Here is a 22,123-nt window from a genome sequence, read left to right as displayed (position 1 = left end):
GGAGGCTGTTGATAAGAAAACGGAGAATTGAGGTTGTAATGATGACTAATGATGAGTTGCAGAGATGACAGAAATCACCTCAAATTAACGCATTAAGTCTTCAAGCTGAAGAATGATACTTCAATAACTAACACCACCTTTAAAGCCTTTTTTAACCTCCTCTGCAGAAAACAATCAAAAGTAAGCTCTCAACTGAATAACAGATGCGGCACACTGGGGCAGCTTCCTCATATTCCATGGCAACTTCACATTTACTTTACAGATGCCAGTTTTGGAAAGTCCTATGACTCTCTCAGGAGTCTCACAGGAATGTAACCAAAAGGTTATCAACAGATACATTACCTCAGAATCTATATAAAGTTTGTCAGTGAACAGTATTCTTTCTTATAGCACATTAATCACCCTATATAATTTGAAAGAAACCAACAATTTTTCAATAAGCATTTTCAATGAGCTTTTGACTTGCCTTATAGAATTGTGTAACAGAAATGTAATTTACTTCATAGCAGTAAGTAAAATGGTGATTAAACTTGTATGATATATTCCTGGCCCTTCCTTCCCCCCCCATCCCATTGGCATAGCAAATGCTTGCCACACTAGCTTTATATACTGTAGTCATTTATAACACCGAAGAGATGCTTTTTTATTTTTTTTCTTCATCAATAACTCAGTTGTATGGAGCTTAGTTTCAAAGGAAAACACATACCTTGTGGTAGGTTATTCTTTGGACTGCAGTTTAAAAAGAAATGTGCAAAACCATATCCTTTATGCTTGTGCAGCGTCCTAAAAAACTATGTAACGAATCAATTTAGTCCTGAAGATGTGTCCCAGTGGGCCACTTCAGGATACAGAAACTCCACATGGTGGTGTATTGTTCAATAAATTTCATGAACAGTTGTCATTTTAGGTTTGCTTGCATTATTGCAGTTCTATTTATATTTTTTCCAGAGATTATATAAGATGTACAATTCTAAACTTTCAAAACAAACCCAGAACTGCTGATATATTTTCAAATACCTGATCCCATTAATTCCTATATGTATAACTCACACAGAAAAAATACAATGCATAAGTGATGTCTGACAAGCTTTAAAGTGTATTATCTTCATAAAACCAGGAAAGGTAAACATCGTCCCTAGAGGATCTTGTGTTCTAGCTACCCACAGTACTATATCATATTATCACATATGTTTCCAGGGAACAGAGGGAGAAGGGATACATCTCTTTTCTATACTAAGTATTTATTGCTATATAAATTTTTTAAAAAAATCACTGTACAGGAATCTGGATTTGATTATTTTTGTGGAGATTTTTTTTTAGCATATATTAAATTTTCTGTTAGAAAACAGTCCAACTTTATATTTAACTCGATAGGTAATCACTGAGAAATCTATTTCACAAAGTAATACTGGTTAATTGTGCTGTCAAATAAAAAGAGGGTTTTTTCTTTGTGCATCAAAAAATACTGAGATTAGTCTCCTATCATCATTTGAATAAGTGGAAAAAAATATTTTCAGAAGAGTCTATAATACGGAACTTAAACAGTGGTGGGTTAGGGAATCTTTATTTAGAAGTTACAGTTGGGATAAAAACAGTCCAAGCCAAATAACTTCTCACTGATATGGCAGTTTGCCCAGAGCTAAATTCAGAAATAAAAAGCATAACAGAGTCTCTTTGTCTGGTCCATTAGATACACACACACACACACACGTATATGCATATATTAGAGTGCATATATGTTACTGTATACATGTATATCTCTTTCTCGGTATATACATAAAATACTTTTTAGAGATTTTGCCACACAGTTTTGCCAAGTCCTAAGCTTTAGAACTTTGTAAGTCAGAGAGCATTGTCAGCAATTTTTTTCTGCCCCAAGAGCTGCCTGAACTGAACCTCCAGCCTTACAAGTTCAAAGTTCATTCCAATGCCAGAGATTCAGAACAGTGCTTCTCATTAAATCAATGACACATTAGATTTTCCTTAAGCAAATGCAGAAACATAGGTTTAAGGGTTACACACTTCACCAGTCTTCACCTCAAATTCCTGAAATAAGAAATAAGTTGTAGTAGAGTAGGTGCTGAAATTCACAGCACAGCAAAATATAAAGTATATATTTCATCTGAGGTTTTTGGTTTGGGTTGGGTTTTTTTAGAAAACATGTTTCACACAAGAAAACAATAAACTGTTGTATAATATGAAAGATACAATTAAGAGTAGATGGAAGCTAATACAGGATTCTCTAACCAAGCAAATACCATTACACAGAAAAACTATAAGTACCTCTTCCAAGGTGGTGTCAGAAATGCCATAGCCAGTCACGTGTAGATGATGAAGGCTTTGATCTAAAGCCTGAAAAAGACCTTTAAAAGAGGTCTTATCTGCCCTTTCTGGAATCACATAGGTCAGCTCAGTCCCACTGTTATCTTTCAAGAAGGCTTCTGGGATGTGGGTCTGTACCAGAGATGTGACCCGAACAATATGCTTAGGATCCTGGATTTCAAACACAGAGGGCTATGAGGAAAGAAAGATAATAATGCACAAAAAATTAAATGTTACCAGCAGTATGGACTTGACAGTAGAATTCATACAGGAATACTTCCATTGATGAAATTATGTGAAACCTCAGGTGCAGACTACTTGCCAGGAATAAAGAACAGTGAGACAAATCCCTTTTCAGGTAAATATTGAAATTCATCATTTTCAAAGATTTCATTTAGTTCTTAATAATTATAATAATACTAATAATACCACCCATGCAAAACAACCAAGAAAACTGATAAAACCATGTTTTGCTGGTTCTCTAATAATCTATGTCACATATTACTTCCTGGCAGGGACATACAGCTCACTTAGAATATACACAGCTATTACTTGGCAGACACTGTTGAGTTCCGTACAGTACATTTTTAGTATACCTTTTTTATGAGTGTCAGACTGTGTCCCTGGCCATATGTTTCTCTCAGATAAGAGGGAGAACCACAGCACCTCAGCTGGCCACGCTGCAGGATGGCAATGCGATCACTGAGCACCTCTGCCTCATCAAGATGGTGAGTGGTAAAGATCAGTGTGCAACCTGCATCAGAAAGATTGGTACATGTCTACAAAACCTGGTTTCTAGAGAAACACATCTTGCTTTCACAAGGATCCTTTAACCTTAAGGAAACATGTTTCAGGTCCCTTCGAAACATAATTGCAAGACATAAACAAAACCTGCATTCAGATTTACAGTCCGAGTTAGAGTCAGGTCTAAACTTGCTTTGCCTTGTATTACACATAGTAAGCAACATTAAGCCATTACCACTTTAAGTTATTTTACAGGCTAAAAGGATTCCTTAAGACCACATAACAGCAGTGTCTGTTTCAATGGATCATTCGCTGTGAGTTAATACAGCTAATCGAGCGCTCACTAGCTGAACAGTTTGCTTCCCACAATCAGTTTCTAACCTTATGGCACTTAAAAGATTAATGTAGCTGACTGACTGATGAGTCTGTATTCATTGGCATTATAGATGCATCTATATAAAGATATGCACAAAATGGGAAATGAAAACCCCAAAATAATTTTGAGACTAATAAAAAAGAAAAAAGTAAGAAAAGAGAAACTTCAGGACAGGACTCAGAACTAAGCTCAATCTTCTATTAAATTAGGCGTCTTTCTGTAAAATAGCAGGTAATACTTGCAGTCTTACTTGGCTGCTTTAAGGTTTCCCAAGTTTGATTAAATTTCTGAAATTAACGTATTTAGTTACCGACTAACAATATTAATATTTTATATATTATGTAAAAAATTACATGCAGGATATAAAAAAATACCATGTTTAAATTTATCAAAACAGAATTCCAGAAAGGAAAATAAGCAGCAAATTTTGTGTATAAGCTTTGTACCAGTTTTGTACTTCAGAAGAACATCCCAGATGCTACGGCGAGAACATGGATCTACTCCACTGGTGGGCTCATCTAGAACAACTGTATTTGAGTTTCCAATAAAGGAGATGGCAATTGATAGCCTCCTTTTCATTCCCCCAGAAAGGGCTCCAACAGGTTTGTACTGTTGTTGGCATAAATCCATATCTTCCAGAACTCTGAAACGAGACCAATTTTGAAAAATTTTTCCAGTCACATAATGTCCACTCAGAGCAGAATTACTGAAAAGTCACTGTAAATGGAAAGTGAAAAAAACACCACCTCCAACTGGTTATACAATTTGATGACAAAAAAAAAAAAAATTAGAAAAATCCAACTAACTCTTTACCTACAAAGTATAAACACCCATCACCAACTGAAATACAAATTCTGGATAAGTATTGTGCAGGATAAGAACAGAAAGTTTTGAAATTAAGTCCAATGAAATAAATACCAATTTGTCCAATGATTTCAGCAAACTCTAGATTATAGTTTCTTAAACCATGGTAAAGATGGTTAGTTTCATAACTCAAATAGTGCTTCAGTTTCAGCAACTACATAAAGAAACCTTAAAAACACCTGAGTTTTTACGAAATGTGTAGTCATTTGAATTAAATAAGGTCACACTGCAGGGTTTTTGCCCTTTTTTATTTTTTTTAAGATGTGTTTCTGTGAAGTAAACATATTAGTAATCCCTAGGCAGAAAGGTACTACTTAATCCAACCTAATCTAGTTCCTGTGTTAAAGACTAGGAGATGCCTTACAGACATTGTCTATTCAGCCCCTGCCCTCTGATGATCTTGCATCTGAGCAGTGTGTGGAAACGGGCTCAATAAAGGCAGTACTGAAAGACCATCATTTTATTTTTTGTCACACCGAATATTCAAGCCATTGTGACATCATATGATTAATAAAATCAAACGTATTGTTACAAGTTTGACTTTAAGACAATAGAAACAAATGAGTTGTTAATGGCTAATTCAAGATATAAGTATTTTTGTATACCCTGCCAAGTGCTTTGTTGAGCACTGATAAATACTTTCTTCAAAAGAGTAACTTCCAAAGGAAGCACCTCGACAAGATAGATCAGTTGACTGGAAGTTCACCATGAGGAATGAGCTCAGCAAAAACTAGGGGAAAGGTTAGTTCCAGCAGGGGGAGATAGATCATTGACGACTGATTTAAGAAATCCCCCAGACCCAAAAAGAAGTTGAGATTGAGCATGCAAACTAATTAACATCAGAAGTGACAGAATTATTTGACAAATAGGAAACTGAATAAAAGGTAACGGAGGAGTTAGGTAGCTTGTAACCAATGCAGGCTAGTGTCTTTGCATGCTAAACTGTATAAATAGTGTAAAATTTGGACAACTGAGGAGCTAGGTATTTGTGGGTTACCATTTAGCTCTCTATTTTGCACTAACTAGGATACAGGAACAGAAATACCTTGACTCATTCTGTAAAATAGCACTGCACACTGGGTAATAAACCCACCTACAGGGCAACAATTCACCTCAAAGCTTTCTGTTGCTATGAGCCTGGCAAGCAAGACATAAAAATATCAATAGTCCTAAACTAATCTCCTGAATTATTTGAGTGAATATACAGTCTGTAAAACATGCAATTTACTCTTAAAGAATTTTTTATTTTTAAGAAAACAGGTTTCTATAATTGTTGTATGGATATATCTAGAAAAATTATTCTTAATCTCTTTAAAAGCCCTCTTCTTTTGCTTAATAAAAAGCAAATTTTGTTTCACTGTTTTGTTGCTTTTTTAATTTGTCTGAAGTATATTAAAGCATTCATTGTCTTTAAAATAATTGTTTTTCTTAGTAACAAGGCCTGCATGATCCTTAGTATTCTTACATGCCATTAGTATAACAGGGTGCTTCCGAAGTTAAAATTCAGCAGTCTAAGCATAGTAAAATACAGAATATTATTTTGCATAAATTTTAACCAAACACTAGCTTTAGTTTGTCTTGGTTGTTTAAGACAGTTGTTTCTGGAGAGAATGCAGTGTCCCACACCAGAGAGTTTTCAGATCAAAATTTTAAAGTAACAGGCTTTTATGATTAGCTACTAAAAAGGAAAGCCACTATGCCACAAATGTGTCTGCATATGCCTAATTGCACACTTAAGGAGAAGTTCCACCAACTTGGCATTTATTTCCATTGAAGCGTGGAAGTGCCCAGCCCCCCACACAGTCTGGCATGAATCAGAAGGTAAACAGAAACTATTTGCACTGCCATACTATTAGAAGAGGATACATTTTGTTCCTAAAGTTCAAAAAACTAAGTTTGCTATTAGTGAACAAGATCTCACTTTGTAAGGTTTACTTAATAGTTCATCTGCCTTTTCTTGTTTTCCAGTCTTCCCTCTACCACAGGTGAAGGAATACAGGATGATAAATACATAAAGTCAGTGTTGACTTATCTGAAAGCTCAGGATGAGCACACAGCAGTTCACTTTCTATCCAGCCCTCCAGCAAGGACGGAGGTAAGGCAGACAGCATGAGGCAGGACCACTACAGCTGCTACCAGGCTAACCATCTCTATACAAACATGATTATTTGATGTTTCTATACACCAGGTTTTTAAACACTGACAGTTGCACTACAAATACATTCAAGTAAAGGTTAGAAACCAGGAAACGTATTTTCAAGCACATTTTCAGAACATGAAGTGTGATAAAAACTCATGGAAAACCTTCCATTTCCATTTGCTTCTACTTGCAATTTTGCTTTAGCAGTTTCTTGTTTGAGTGGCTTGCAACAGACACTAACGATTTACTTGACAAATTGCAGCAAATGAAAGAAAAAATTACCCATTGACTTGCTGATTCAACTGTTCCTTTGTCCAGCCAGGTGCCTTCACTGATCCATAAAGCAGTAGGTGTTCTCGCACCGTCAGTATGTTGAACAGGACATCATACTGTGGGCAAACACCCAGCTGTGTCCTGATGGCAGCCAGATCAGTACGTATGTCCTTCCCATTAATAATAATGGTACCAGAGGTCGGTGGATACAGACCAGTCAACAGTGATCTGATACAGGAAAAAGATTTAAAAAAACAGTAAGATCATGTGTAATGACCATATTACGTAGCTCACACTTGGATATCCTGAGGCACATCTTAACATCCTTAGAGCAACACCAATTCAGTGGAGCATAGTCACGTAAACACCGCTAGTGGTTTGGCCTTTTTTAAAAAACAAAAACAAAAACAAGATCTCAACAATCCTTCATTTCCTTACTTCCAAAACAAAATGAATTTTTTCCCAACCAAATATAACAGACCATTGTTTCCTTCTTCATGTGTGTTTTCTAGTTGAGGAGTAATTCCCAATTGTATCCCATTTTGCATCACTGTTTTTATTAAAGCTGATCAAAATTAACGTAAATGTAGAAACACATAGACTTCTTAACTGAGGCATTTTTAAGTGTCATTTTCATTTTGTTATTTTCACTTCTGGTCAACTGCCAAGAAAGAATTTCTTTGCAACTTCTAGGAAAAAAAGCACAAAACCCCCTAAAACTCCACAGTCTCCATGTGATAGGAGTACGTATGGGTTGCCAGAAAAGAACACTTCCCTGAGACGTGTTCAACTCCGCAGCTAGACATGCCCAGCTCCTATTCAAGCTGCTCCTGAACTATTCCATCATGGTTTCAGTGGCACACAGGACCTGGTTCACTATTTCATTACACTGCCTTTTGTCATAGACATATAGCACTTTCCATGTGCTTTGGGAAGTTTATTAAATATTTATTTGAGGAAAAATAGGACATAGGAAAGAGTTTTGAAACATTTTGAAGTGAGGATGCATAGCAGAGATCAGGGGGAGTGTAACAGCATTAAATGGCAGACTTACATAACTGTCGTCTTGCCAGCTCCGTTAGGTCCCAAGAGCGCTGTTATGTGACCTCTGTGGAAAGTGAGGCTGAGATCTTTAACAGCAGCCCTCTGGCCATCCTCGTGCTCTTTGGTGAGAGACAATAGCATGACACCAATGTTGGCTTCTTCCATGCAAGGGCCTCTCCAGCTTGGAGGTGCTGTGTCTGTATGGGGAAAAGCAGCAGATCAAGAAGGTTGCTGAATTTAAGTGTGTGTGTGTCTGTGTGTGTGTGTCTGTCTGTCTGTCTGTGTGTCTGTGTCTATGTGTGTCTGTGTGCATGCGCATGTGCATGTGATCCCTGCAGCTTTTGGTAGTGGAGGGCTACAAGGGTGGCTTCTGTGAGATGTCAGAAGCTTCCCCCATATCTGATACAGCCAATGTCAGCACGACAGACCCACTGCTGGCCAAGGCCAAGGCCATCAGCAACAGCGGTAGCACCTCTGGGATAACATATTAAGGGGGACAGGTGAGTAGGGAAATAAAAAATCTGCACCAACAGAAGAGAGAAGTGAGAGTATGTGAGAGCAACAGCCCTGCAGACACCCAGGTCAGAGCAGAAGGAGGGCAGGAGGGGCTCCAGGCACCAGAGCAGAGATTTCTCTGTAGCCTGTGGTGAAGACCATGCTGAGGCAGGCTGTGCCCCTCAGCCCATGGAGGTTCATGGTGGAGCAGATATCCACCTGCAGCACATGGAGGACTCCATGCCAGAGGCCCAAAGCAGGCTGTGACCCGTGAGAAGCCCATGCTGGAGGAGGTTTGCTGGCAGGACCTATGACCCTGTGGGGGACCCATGTTGGAGCCGGCTGTTCCTGAAGGGCTGCACTATGTGGAAGGGACCCACACTGGAGAAGGGGAAGAGTGTGAGGAGGAAGGAGTGGCAGAAACTTGTGATGAACTGACTGTAACTCCCATTCCCCATTCACCTGCGCTGCTCAGGGGGAGGAGGTAGAGAGAAATCAGGAGTGAAGTTGAGCCCAGGAAGAAGGGAGGGGTGGGGGGAAGCTGGGTTTCTTTCTGATTTGAATGGCAATAAAGTAAACTAATTTCCTGAAGTCGAGTCTGTTTTGCCCGTGATGGTAACTGCTGAGTGATGTCCCTGTCCTTGTCTCAACCCACAAGCCTTTTGTTATATTTTTCTCTCATCTGTCCAGTTGAGGAGCAGAGTGATAGAGCACTTTGGTGGGCACCTGCCATCCAGCCCAGGGTCAAACCACCACAGTACTTTATGGATCAAATATATAAATTATAGATTTATATATAAAATCTATTATGTATAATTCTATTTTATGTAATAATTTTATATATCATTAAATATAAACAAATGCTACAAGGAAATAGAAATATGCTTTATAAAAAAATATATAAATCAGATTACAAATTAAAAATTACGCAATGAGGTCAAGGATTGGTTTCTTTAGGCTGTGAATGAAAAAGGGGTTTTTGCTCCTTTCACAATGTTAAGTTTAGAAAGAACTTTTGCCAGAAGCTTGAGGTTACCTTACAGAAAGACACCAGCACCTGTGACATTTCATGAACCTCTCCTCCAGTTAGCTTCTCTATCTTTTGGTCTGCAGACTAAAACCACTAAACAAATATTATTCATGCCCTTTCCACTGCTTCCCAAGTTTTCAAGTACATCCTGGAACTTAATAAAAAATCCTTTAAATACAGAGTGAGCTTCAGACAATGTATCTCAGATAAAATTCAGAGGAAGAGCTCTAAATTGCTTGAAAGTAGTAAACTGATTACCCTAGGACTTCTCCTAACAGGAGTTCCAAGTGGGTACTCAGCACCCAGATCTCTGCCAGACCTACTGTAGTTGTAGTTCCAGCTTGTAGGACCTACATTCCCACCAGCCCTTCCCTGTCACACCTCTGATTTCCAAAGCGCTTTCCAACCCCACTGAATCAGCCCTTACCTGGGCCATATAGAAAAAATGGAGAAATTACCTGGGAGCAAGTCATTTTGCTGTTCCAAGCAAATTATCCATGAATGCCTTTATCCCGTTATCAGTACAAGGATGCCCAATTCTAATGAAAGAGAGTAAGTTCCTTTGCATGCATGGCAATGTTAGAGTGCACAAAAAGGCAATTTACTACCAAGCATGAGGTGCATCAGTTTAAGCAGAGGAGAGGCGAGACGAACAGATCCACAAAGTTGCAGGCAATCATTTGGATGGCTGGAGCCAGAGCCCATGCTGGTAACATTTCAGGCAGAGAAAAGGGGGTTTTCTTTAGTCTCCACAGGGGGTGTGGTGAAACCAAAGGGAAGTCTTCATTTTATGCAAGGACCAAAGACAATTATCTCAACAAAATGGAATTGTTCCAAATTGCAGAAATTCAGACAAAATTCATACTGATAGTTTTTCCACAAATATTAGCACGAAACAAGAAATTTTCAAGTTTGCCCTTCTGGAGGAGATATCAATACACAAAACTGCTGAGTTGTTTGGCTTGCTCACCTACGCTACAGACAACTGGATCGTCTCCAAACCACTGTAACTTCCAAAAAACCCCCAACAACCCACCATGTTCTTCTGATGCCCTAGAGAGAATATAGGTGAGGGTGACTGACTTCATTCACAAAACAAATCAGAAGTAAGCAAGTCCTTAAAGACACCTGAGAGAGGAAAAAAACCACTAAAAATCTGAATTAGTTTTAAGCAAGTGAACAAAGAAATAGAGGAGCAGTGAAAGTATCTGGAGGCAGATAAAAATTAGTTACAGTACCTGCAGCTTTTTAAACAAAAGTCTAAAAAGCAGAGACAGAAAGAACATTGATCATAGAAGAGGGAAATAAGAAAAAGGGAAATAAATGAACAAAGCTAATTTTTCCACTTAAACAAGAAGCAAATAAAAAGAGCAGAGGAGGAGGAGAAGGAGGAAGAAAATCAAACTGCAGAGGAAAAAAAAGTGTTAATGAAGCACAACACTTTTCAGATTCAGTAAGGGATGAAAAGGTTCAAGGAGCTTCAGAAGAACCTAAAAAAGCAAAGAAGCAATACACTGGGACAGAATGAACCCAAGAGACAGTTATTTTACATTTTTTAAAGAGTTTTAATAAATATATATGTACAATAGTTTTAATTGAATGATTCAAGCATTACCGGTGACTGCACAATTAACAGTATATAATGTTCGTAGTATACATTATATAATGGAGGAGAAAAAGGGACAAGATCTAAACACCTAATAAAGGACCAAGCAGTGATAAAAGCTGATTGAAAAAAATCAGCACAGCATTCAGAAAAAAGACTTTATTAAAATTCTATTATGATTACAAACCTTTTTCTTGGAAGTTTTCATTGAAGAAAAGCATATTAGAATTCAGATGATGCCTCTTCCTCCTCTCTGCTCCACACAGGTTCTTCCAGTAGGCAACAGTAAAGGGAAAGTACCATCGGTTCTTTAATCCAACTTTTCCTAGAAGAAAATTATGATAGAAACTCTTGCAAAATTTATATTCATTTCATATTTGTTTGTAGGCTACTAATGTCCTATTGTCCCTTATGAAGAGCTGATTTGACCATTTAATTAGCTCAAACTCCTAGCTGCATTTAACAAACCTTAATAAAGGGGGGGGGAAGTCATTTGGCCATAACAGCAGGTCCTGCCATAAAATAATCAGTCCTCAGTGATACTGTGCTTTGCTTTACCTCCAAATCACCTTTAAAGTGCAACACAATCATAAAGCCAACAATATGTAGTCACAGCCTAACATAATCTTGTAACCTAGAGGAAAGAAAATGCACCAAATGGCCTGCCAAGGCAAACAGCCTTATTTTTCATTATAACGATAATCCATTGTGCCAATCATTAAAGATTATTCTTCCATTACTATCTGCACAATTTAAACAAATCAGACAGCATAAGAAACATTTATTGTAGCATGCAAACAGAAGGGGAAAAAAAATACATTCCTACACACAACCTAAACTTTGGCATTGCCCAATCTTTCCAGGATTCACTTACTGATCACACAATACACTCTGTGTGTTTGGAGTCGCATTTCATTGACACTGAAGGGCAGACATCAACTTAATCTAAAGTCTGTAAAATTCAGTTGTATATTCCACACACCCCTGTCTTTCAATGCAAATTTCATTTTTTATTTTTACATTTTTAAAACAAACAGAGAGTAGCTGGAAGTAAAGGTGACCTATGCAAATCAGAGGAAAGGTAAATTTCAAACAGCTAGTGAGGCATTAGCTTACGATTAAAAATGCATCAACCAACTCCATAATATTCATAAAACTTGGTTAATAAAAAAAAAGTCCCACTTTCTGAAAATATACTTGAAAGTTAATTAGTTTCCTTTATGCATTGGACTGTGGACTGACTGGGAAATATTTACCAGGCAGTTTGAAGTCTTTGTGATCTGAAAACTTGTGGTTCATGGGTTTCAACCCAAGTACTGACTCAGAAGATTCACCATATTCACAGGAAGTTTTGCAACTAGACTGAGCTCTGTTACTGTAAAATACCAACAAATTCCTAAATCTTTCAATATTAGTCATTTCCATAAGCAAACAAAAGCTATTTCATGCCCAGCTACAAATTCTAGTCCATGTGTTAGCACTATGCAATATTTATGTATGTAGGAAGACTTTCTTACCCAGTCCCTAATGATAATCGCCTAGTTTTGCATATCAAACCTTGGTTCAGAATAAGATATGTTTTTGTTTTAGTTGCATTCAATGAGAAAAGCCAATTCTATCCATTCCATTCAATAACTTCTTCAAAAACATAAAATAAGAACAAGCCCATGATCTTACCAGGAAGAATATTGCTGAAATACCAGCCACCTATAAAATATAAAATGGAGTCAAAGAACATCATCCAGCACATCCATCCAAAGGTCATGTATCCTCCTTGTGCCATTGACTGGTGCACATTATTCCACTGAATTCCTGGTAGTAATAGTAATAATAATTATTATTTTTAAAAGGTCAGTGCTAAATCAGTACAGCATTAAAGATCACAAACACATCACTACACACTTCTGGGTATTTAAGCACTGACACAAGAAAGACCATAGTTAATAACAGTAATCCTAATGAATAGAAGTGACTTTTTATGCTTCTACAAGCCTCTGTTTAGAACAGCAGGTGACACTGCTGGTGGGAGAATGCAGAAAAGCTGTTGTAGAAAAGGCTGTTTATGAAGTTTTAGCTGGCCCTTAATTTGGCATAAGAAAAAGAACTACGACTCTGACAAAATGGGGCACTGACCTCACCAGTAAATAAGGCTTATGTCATTCTGCTGATATTATAAAAATGGGTTACACAAAGTTTAAAGTCATTTATATAATGCTTAATCTGAAAACTTGAATCTGTGAATTCTAAGAAGCAAGTATTTGTGAGCACTAACTGTATTCAGAGGTAAACTGGAACAACAAACTCACTGAATAATTGCTTCATAAAATTATTACATTGCAGAAGACATGAAAGGAAGAAAGAAGGATTAGGGGATTGGAACATCTCCTTCAAGAGGAAGGATGAGAGAGCTGGGACTGTTTAGCCCAGAGAAGAGAAGACTGAAAGGGGATCTTACCAATGTCTACAGATATCTTAAGGACAAGTGTCAAGAGGATGGGACCAGGCTCTTTTTAGTGGTGCCCAGTCACAGGACAAGGGGCAACGGGCACAAACTACAATGCAGAAAGTTTCATCTGAATATCAGGAAAACTTCTTTGCGGGTGACGAAGCACTGGAACAGGCTGCCCAGATGCCCAGAGAGGCTGTGGAGTCTCCCTCTCTGGAGACATTTAGAACCTACCTGGACATGATTCTGTGCAACCTGCTCTAGGAGAATCTGTTTTAACAGAGGGTTGGACTAGATGGTTTACAAAGGTCCCTTCCAACTCCAACCATTCTGTGATGGTACAAATCACTAGTACTGCAGAAAGCTACCATATTGCTAAATGGAAAACAAAAGTAATCAAACTGTAGATTTACAAAAAGCATTGCACTTTTGAAAATGCTGCTTTGTTTGCAGTACAGTGGGTCATGATACTGTTTCTCCAATTCTTTTTCTACAATTTTCAAGAAAAGCAGTTTTTCCACAAAGCATGTTTTGCCCTTTCTTCAGTAAAGATGAATCATTTTGTTGAAGAGACTGGTGGGATATTTAAATACTATTTCCTGCAACTATCTCTTCCACTCTTCACAACTTTTGTATCATTATGATATTTTTCAGTGTGTAGTGGTTTGAAATATCCACTGACATCAATACTGATCTTGCCATGGTAGTAAAAGTATAAAGGCATTACAACCCTTTGTATATTTAGATACATACATTTGTAGACATTTATCAAGGGCTGAGGTGTTCATTTCTTACTTTTCTAAAACTTCAGCATCTATAGGGGCAGCTGTTAGCTCAGGGATAGTTGGTATCACCATGTTAAAAGATCTAGCAACCTGTTAGAGCATCTAAGCAGTTTCCAAATATTTCTTTTCTTCCTAACATATAAACATAATAGGGTATTCTCATGCATTTCCGCAGATGCACAGTAGCTGAGTAAGGGTTTCACCAGCTGCTTCCAAGCTTGCAGAAGCAAGCTGCTACTCAGGCTGAGTATGAATAAGGTCATACAGGAGAAACATACAAAATGCTTTACAAAGTAAAGGTGATCTTTTTCCAATGTATAACAGTTAAATATTCATCTTAGCATTATATTGAGAGTGAATAACTTACACTGTTCCTGTTTTTTATATTCTCATAAACCTCCATTGTGTTACACACTAGTGCACGTGTGAACCCAGACACAACTTCCAAGCTCAAGAGTAGTCGAACCCAATGAATAGGAAGGAAGTCAGGTGCCAGGAGGCTTGTATGCATGAACAAGGAGCTCCTGGCCAAATTCAAACACAAAAAGGAAGCATACAGAGGGTGGAAGCAAGGACAGATAACCTGTGAAGAGTACAGAAATATCGTTTAAGCACCCAGGGATGAAGCGGAGAAAGCTAAAGCCCAAACAGAATTGAATCTGGCCAGGGATATCAAACACAATAAGAAGGGTTTCTGTAAGTACATAGGTGACAAAAGGAAGACTAAGGCAAATGTGGACCCATTGCTCAACAAGACAGAGGATCTGGTTACATGGGGTGTGGAAAAGGTTGAGGTACTGAATGCCACCTTTGCCTCAGTCTTTACTAGCAAGTCTGCAGAAATCCCAGGTCCCAGAGACCAAGAGAAAAGTCTGGAGCAAGGATGATGTACATTTGGTGGAAGAGACTCAGGTCAGGGAATAGTTACGCAAACTGCACACACATTAAGTCTATGAACCCTAATGGGATGCACCCAAAAGCACAGAGGGAGCTGACAGACATCATTGCAAGGCCAGTCTCGATGATCTTTGATTAATCATGGCAACTGGAAGAGGTACCTGAAAACTGGAGGAAAGCAAATATCACTCCTATCTGCAAAAGGAGGACCCAGAGAACTACGGACTGGTTAGCTTTATCTTTACCCCTGGGAAGGTGATGTAACAGCTAATCCTGGAAACCATTTCCAGGCACTTGGTGGACAAGAACATCATCAGTAGTCAGAATAGCTTCACCAAGAGGAAGTCATGCTTGACCAACTTGATTAAACTTCTATGATGAAAGGACTGGCCTGTTAGATGAGGGGAGACTAGTGGGTCTTGTCTACCTGGAGTTCAATAAGGCTTCTGACACTGTCTCCCATAAGATCCTCCTAAGGAAGCTAATAAAGTTCTGGGCTGGAGGAGCAGGCAGTGAGGTGGATTACAAACTGGCTGAATGGCCAGGCCCAGAGCACAGTGAAGTCTAGTTGAAATCCAGTAACTAATGGTGTACCCCAGGGGCCAATACTGAGTCTGATCCTGCTTAACATCCTCATATCTGGATAATGGGGCAGAGTGCATCCTCACCAAGTCTGCTGATGACACAATACTGGGAGAAGTGATTGATACGCCAGAGGGTCATGCTACCACCCAGAGAGGCATCAACAGGCTGGTGAAACAATCTGACAGGAACCTCATGAAGTTTAATAAGTTGGAAGTCCTGCACCTGTCAAACAGTCCCATGAACCAGTACATGCTGGGGACACCCAGCTGGGTAGTAGCTTTGCAGAAAAGGACCTGGGGGTCCTGGTGGACACCAAGTTGAAAATGAGCCAGCAATGTGCCCTTGCCACTAAGAAAATTAATGATATCGCGGCTGTCTTGGGCACAGCATTATCAGCATGTCAAGGGAGGTGATCCTTCCCCTTTATTCAGTACTGGTAAGGCCATGCCTGGAGTACTGGGTTCAGTTCTGGGCTCCCTGGTACAATAGAGGCATGGAGGTTCTAGAGAGTCCGTCAATGGACCACAGAGATTATTAAGGGACTAGAGCATCTCTCCTATGAGGAAAAACTGAGAGAACCGGAACTGTTCAGCCTAGAGAAAAGAAGGCTCAAGGGGATCTTATGAATGTATATAAATACCTGAAAGGAGGGTACAAAGAAAACACAGTGAGGGTCTTATCAGTGGTGCCCAGAGACAGGACCAGAGGCAACGGACACAAACTGAAACACAGGAAGTTCTCTCTGAACATGAGGAAACACTTTTTCACTGTGAGGGTAACTGAGCAGTGACACAGGTTGCCCAGAGAGGCTGTGGAGTCTCCAACCTTGGAGATGTTCCAAAGCCATCTGAACACAATCCCAGGCAACTGGCTGTAGGTGGCCCTGCTTGAGCAACAGGGTGGCCTAGATGACAACCAGAGGTCCCTTCCAACCTCAACCATCTTGCGATCCTACAAAACTCCCTATTAATATCCTCACCGGAAATCAATCATTAGAGCTGCCACTGACACCAGTGAGCATTTCCAATAAACTGCTCTAAATGCCTTGCCAAAACGTCTTCCACTGGACTGAGAAATAACACATTCAATGAGTGAAATAATATTCAGTCAGATGCTCGCCTTTAGGTAGCTCTACTGAATTTCACTAAATATGAAGTTTGGGTTTGCATCTCCAGAACAATTTCATTGGCTGAATACACTCACTTTGTCATCTAACAGGATGTGGAGATTTTCCTCCAACCTGTACTGCAAACAGAGCAATGCTAAGCACTCTCATTTACTGCCAGGAAGTGGCACAAGCTGTTTTCAAGGGGCACTAAAAAGTTTTTCTCCTATTATGATCTACCCTTTTAAATCATTATTAGAGATATTTTTTTCTGAACAAAATGAAAAACATTTCCAGCTGTAGTTTTTGAAATAATTGCAAAACTTTTCTTCTAACTGGTGAGCTTACCTATTTCTTGGCCCTCAAAGAATGTAATGAAAAATACTCCTTGCCCAAAGGCAGTTGTAGAAAGAAGACACTACAACACCAAAGGAGAAACAGGATGTGAACATCAAATAAAATTTCATTAACAAGCTCCATGAAATAAAATATTTTGTGACACTAAAAGCAAGCACAAAGTAAACAGACCTTTGTTTCACATTGACTAATCGTCATTATTTTCTTTTACATTTTAACAATTCTGTTCCACATACTGCAGTAGTATTTGCTCCACCTTAAAGAGCACCATTGATCTAGTTATTAATATTGGAAAGCATTATTTAACTTTATAACAAGTTATAGACCATCATAAATCTAGCGTATACTGAAAATTTATAATACATAACGCTGTAAAGGCAAGCAAATAAATATACTTTCTATAGTAAAAGCAGTGCTCCTACTCCTTTTTGTAAGACCAGAACTCAAGAAGAGACAGAAGCAGAAGGAACACACACACCGGGTACTATATGCTGAGACAGCATTTTTGTGCAAGGCAATAACATTTAACTTCCAAGAAGCAACATAATCATGCTGTATCACAAAACTACAAAATGGAAAACAAGCCAAGTTAGTGTGATGTAGCATAACAAGGAAGTGTGACTGTTGATCAGTGGAAAAACACTGGTGAGCTCATAAATGTTGATGGGGAGATCCAAAACACTACTGCAATTAATGTGTTATTCATTGACAAAGTTCTGCAGTTTGAGAGTGAGCTGAAACAGAAGATCATTTTATCTTATTTCAAAATAATGCAATTAAATACTTTTTCTGCAATATTTGACACAAAAGGAATGCATCCTGCCAGCTGTATGAAGCAAAAAGTATAACATAGGCTGATACTTAGAAAAAAATCAAAATCATTAGCGGCATGGATTACATTTTTGTACAGAGAAGTTAATGCTAATTACCATCAACTGAGTTTCTGCCTTTTACATTGCTAAGGTTTCATTATCTCACTTGATGGCCTCTCCTCTCTCTTCAAAAATTGTTACCTTTTTCACATGCTGCTGCCTCTGATTTTCAGCAAATGCAGGATATCTGAAGAGTTTTGAAATAAATTATTTTAAAGTGTGCAAATTATCTGATTCATACTTTTCCCTCTCTGTGGCCCAAAGGAGGGGGGGGAAAAAGCAACAAAAAAAAAATTAATTCCACCCTGTCTGTTTATGCCTGAATTCTGTAGTCTTACATCTTGCTTACTTGTATGCAAAGAACCAATATATTTTATCTTACCAACTCACACTGAAAAAGCATCCATATTTTTTAATAGTTTATGAATTATTCCACCAGGTTAATTTGGTATGTGAGTTATTTTGAAAGAGTGAAGCCATAATGTGAAATACGGTTTGCATTGTATGATGGTGTATTTGATGACCCAATCAGGGATATAGTATATTAAGACAATGCAAAGACATAAAACAGCACATGGTGTAAATAAAACAGGAAAGGACATGGAAGAACTGACACCAAAGAAACATATTACCTCAGACTAGCTATATGTATAGCTAGATAAACACTAGACAAATTTCCAATCTAATCCCCAATTGTACTCAATAGAGGATCAATCACTAGTTTTTGTCCAAACAAATAATGACTTTCAGGAGTGGCATGTCACCAGGTGTGCTTGAAAGTACAGTAACATTACAAATTTTTTGACATCAAAACGTAAAGAGAACTTCTGAGCATGAGGAATGCAACCTCCTTATATTTTCTGTAGGTTTACAAAATTTCCCTAAGAATTTCTTTTTTATTCCTCTGTACGTTCAAAACATTTTCTCAATTTGGTATTTATTAATTGACTTATTTCCAGTGAAACAGAAAAGCAAACAGAAACCTGGGGAAAAAAATAAGTGAATTACAGTCTAAAGTTCAAAACTATGGAAAACCCACAGCATGATTGGAGAGGAAAAATTAGAAAAGGAAAAGAAATATTTACCATTATAATCTGGCTGATGAAACTCAACTGGTTCTGCAAGACCAACAAAACTATGTAGGGTAAAAAACTGATCATATATACAAGGCTGGCACACAGAGCTGCTGTGTCAGCACTGCTAAAAAATGCTCCCAAAAAATAGCTTAACATAATAACTGTAGCTCCAAAATCCAGGAGAAAAAAGAAGATGAGGAAGCCATTGCTATAAGCAAAGATACCACTTGCTTTTAAAATAATGGCCAGAGCACAGCTGCTTATTGTGAGCACAATGACATTCTCCAGAAACCAAGCAAAGAAATGAACGGCTGGATGCACACCCATTGTCTTCATATACTGCAAGACAGCACAGCAAAGCAAGTTAAGGTTAGGAAACAAATTTTCTTCTTCTCTTAACATGTTACCACCAAGACACTACTAGCTCCTGAATGATGTAATTTTCCCATTAAATTACTACTTTCTTCTCTCTTTTCCGGTGTTACCCCTTCTGCTGCTTTCTCCTGGAATCACGTTCTGAGCAGGGCTGCCTCTGAGCTTATCACATATTAATATGAGGAATACCAGCACTCAGGCACAACCCTTATGCGTAGGTTGCAGCACCAGATGTCAGATTACTGGGTCCTCCGGTGATCTTCCTTCTTATACTCTAAAAAGTAGTGAAGATATCTACAGCACTGTATAAGCAAATGTTTTTTCCCAGCCTGTTGCTGAACTAAAAGTAATATATGGATATGTTTGTAAACCTTTAAGTATTAGCATGCAAATAATAATTTAGCCAGGTATGATGTATTACCCTTCTTTTTCTTTTTTTTTTAAAAAAAAAAGCTTTTGGAAACAAGCCAATGCTACTTATGAAATATTTTTCATATGATGATGAATATTAAGTTTATTAAGTTGATTTAATATTTTAAAGCATTTTTAAAACAATAAGGCCTATATTAGAACACAAAGTCTAGAGAAATTAGATAATTTCCCAGATTAAAAGAAGCTTACTCTAGCAGTCTAAAGACCAGTATAATTCTTCAAAAAAAGTATATTTGTCCATATAGAAAACTTATCATAAACCCCCTGTCCTTCCATATGCTTAGCACATGCTAGGACTAGCTTTTGATATAACCAAATAATTTTCGCTTTTTTTCTGTATCATCCTCCCTTATATTTCTGAGAATTACACAATATATGGAAAAAAAATAATTTGGTATAGGAAGTTTTATCATTTTAGACCACATATAGAAAAACATGAAAAAGAATCCCAAATAAAAATCATTCTAATCACAAGGACTTTTCCAAAAAAACAGTTTCCAGCTTCACGTTTTATGGATGTTTTGCTTGTTGCTTTTTGTCTCAGAGACAATACTTGCATATCAAAAAGACTGATGCTTAAACAATGGTTGTGAATCTGAGTTGGCAGGTAGAACTAAAACCTACTGCTCAGAGGAAACAAGTGAAAACAAAGCCAGCTGGATTATAAGTACATAAACATACTTCAAAGTTTAAGTTTTGTATTACAGTACACTTTAATACATACATTTTATTTTCAGAGGCTAATCTGCCTCTTACCTCTTCTAGATGAATTTCTCTTTCATAAACCAGTTTGCGAACCATGCCAGCAACTGAAACCATCCATGTTAACATCATCATAAGCGGGAAAAAAAACCCTATATTGTTCAAGAATCTATGAAAGAACATATATGCAGTTATTAACCCCCAAAGGTAAAATACTTTTTAGCAGAATGTTAATAGATTAATACTGGGACTATTCTCAAAGTATGCACAAATAAGATCTGACATGAGTAATAAGGTTGATTCTTGTTCTGGTTAGAATTGCTTATTTTTCATGGAAGAAGCTAAATATATGTATTAGTACTATAAAGTTTTATTAGTATTTGTCAACAGTACAACTGATGTAATCATTCTTGCTCCATTCAAAGTTAAACAAAGTTCAGGTTTGTTTCTATGGCAAAATAATATATTTGGACAGTAGGGAATACCAAGAGCCAGTCAACTTTTTCTCCACTTTAACAGATATATTACCACTAAGTTTTAATTCTAATACTCAGGATGTTTGCATGGTTTTACAAAGAACATTTCTACACTATTTTTTTTTTTCTTCATCAACTTATGCTGTATTATAACACATACCAGGGATTAATTTACAGTTTGTGAACAGGACAACTAAGGATGGAAAGTGGGTTTCTTAGCATAATCTAATTTAGTTGCACCATATTTTGACACGGTCTCTGTCCAGCAGACTACTCCACAGTATAGCCACCAACAGCTCATCAGGGGTCATTTGCCAGACAGAAGTTGCATAATCTGTTGTGGTCACAGCTGTTAAACAACATTTGCTATGCTGTAACATCTGGTATTGAACATACTGGTTCAATCTTGTGCTGAGATACACACATTCACCCACTACAAAGACCTAGTAGTTTCCCAAGTCCTCTAGTATTAATCTAATAAGGATAATATATTGAATTAAAAAGCTGAAAGTTTACTTACAGATCACTGGTATGACAAGGGTAAGGCATGGCTTGCACCTGAATGGATGGCTCTAAGGTATTTGTCCCAGTCTGTGCTGAAATAATTGCCCTTTCAATCATGTCTTGGAGAGGAATAAAGATGTGGTTGTATTTAAACCCATCAGCTGGCAATTTCTGTGGATGAGATTTCCACGCTGGGTTTTTAATCAAATCTGTTCTCATGCTGTAGAGAACACTTGTTCTAATTGTATATGAAATGTGTCGTGGAAGGAGATTGCTAGAATCTTGTGTCTTGTTCTTTGGTGTATCAAAGATGATACCTGCCACAAGAAGAAAAAGAGCTTCATACCCAAGCTTACATGATTTATGCTATTTACATAGCTAACTCATGGCCAATTACCATATGATAGTAGGATACATTCACCTTTCATGGCAGGCCTCTAAAATTTCTTGACCCCCCAACACAAGAATGGTAGGTTTCATAGAGACTTAAATTTTTTACATTCATGAATATGAAATGTAGAAGATTATTCACATAGTAAATGTGTTTGCAACAACCATTTTTATCTGAGAAAATTCCGTCTCAATTTGTTGCTTTGAATTGCATTTTATTCTTTTTA

General features: G+C 37.7%; 1 protein-coding gene across 4 annotated transcripts in view; it reads right to left on the bottom strand.

Moving 5' to 3' along the window:
• The window catches only part of ABCA13 (ATP binding cassette subfamily A member 13), a 199,311-nt gene that overhangs the window by 99,632 nt on the left and 77,556 nt on the right, over positions 1-22,123 (bottom strand). For all 4 annotated transcript variants that reach the window (XM_040588025.1, XM_040588024.1, XM_040588022.1 and 1 more), the window contains exons 30-40: positions 21,523-21,823; positions 20,581-20,695; positions 19,027-19,356; positions 17,061-17,130; positions 12,572-12,706; positions 11,082-11,219; positions 7,774-7,960; positions 6,729-6,947; positions 3,889-4,085; positions 2,919-3,076; positions 2,284-2,514 (exon numbers count right to left, since the gene is read on the bottom strand). In XM_040588025.1, coding sequence (XP_040443959.1) covers positions 2,284-2,514; positions 2,919-3,076; positions 3,889-4,085; positions 6,729-6,947; positions 7,774-7,960; positions 11,082-11,219; positions 12,572-12,706; positions 17,061-17,130; positions 19,027-19,356; positions 20,581-20,695; positions 21,523-21,823 — 2,081 coding nt within the window. The remainder of the gene's footprint in view (positions 1-2,283; positions 2,515-2,918; positions 3,077-3,888; positions 4,086-6,728; positions 6,948-7,773; positions 7,961-11,081; positions 11,220-12,571; positions 12,707-17,060; positions 17,131-19,026; positions 19,357-20,580; positions 20,696-21,522; positions 21,824-22,123) is intronic.

The sequence above is a fragment of the Falco naumanni genome, chromosome 3 (assembly GCF_017639655.2).
Source record: "Falco naumanni isolate bFalNau1 chromosome 3, bFalNau1.pat, whole genome shotgun sequence".
Classification (NCBI taxonomy): Eukaryota; Metazoa; Chordata; class Aves; order Falconiformes; family Falconidae; genus Falco; species Falco naumanni.
Note: the sequence above shows the minus strand (reverse complement) of the source record. Positions and strands in the feature narration are given on the sequence as shown.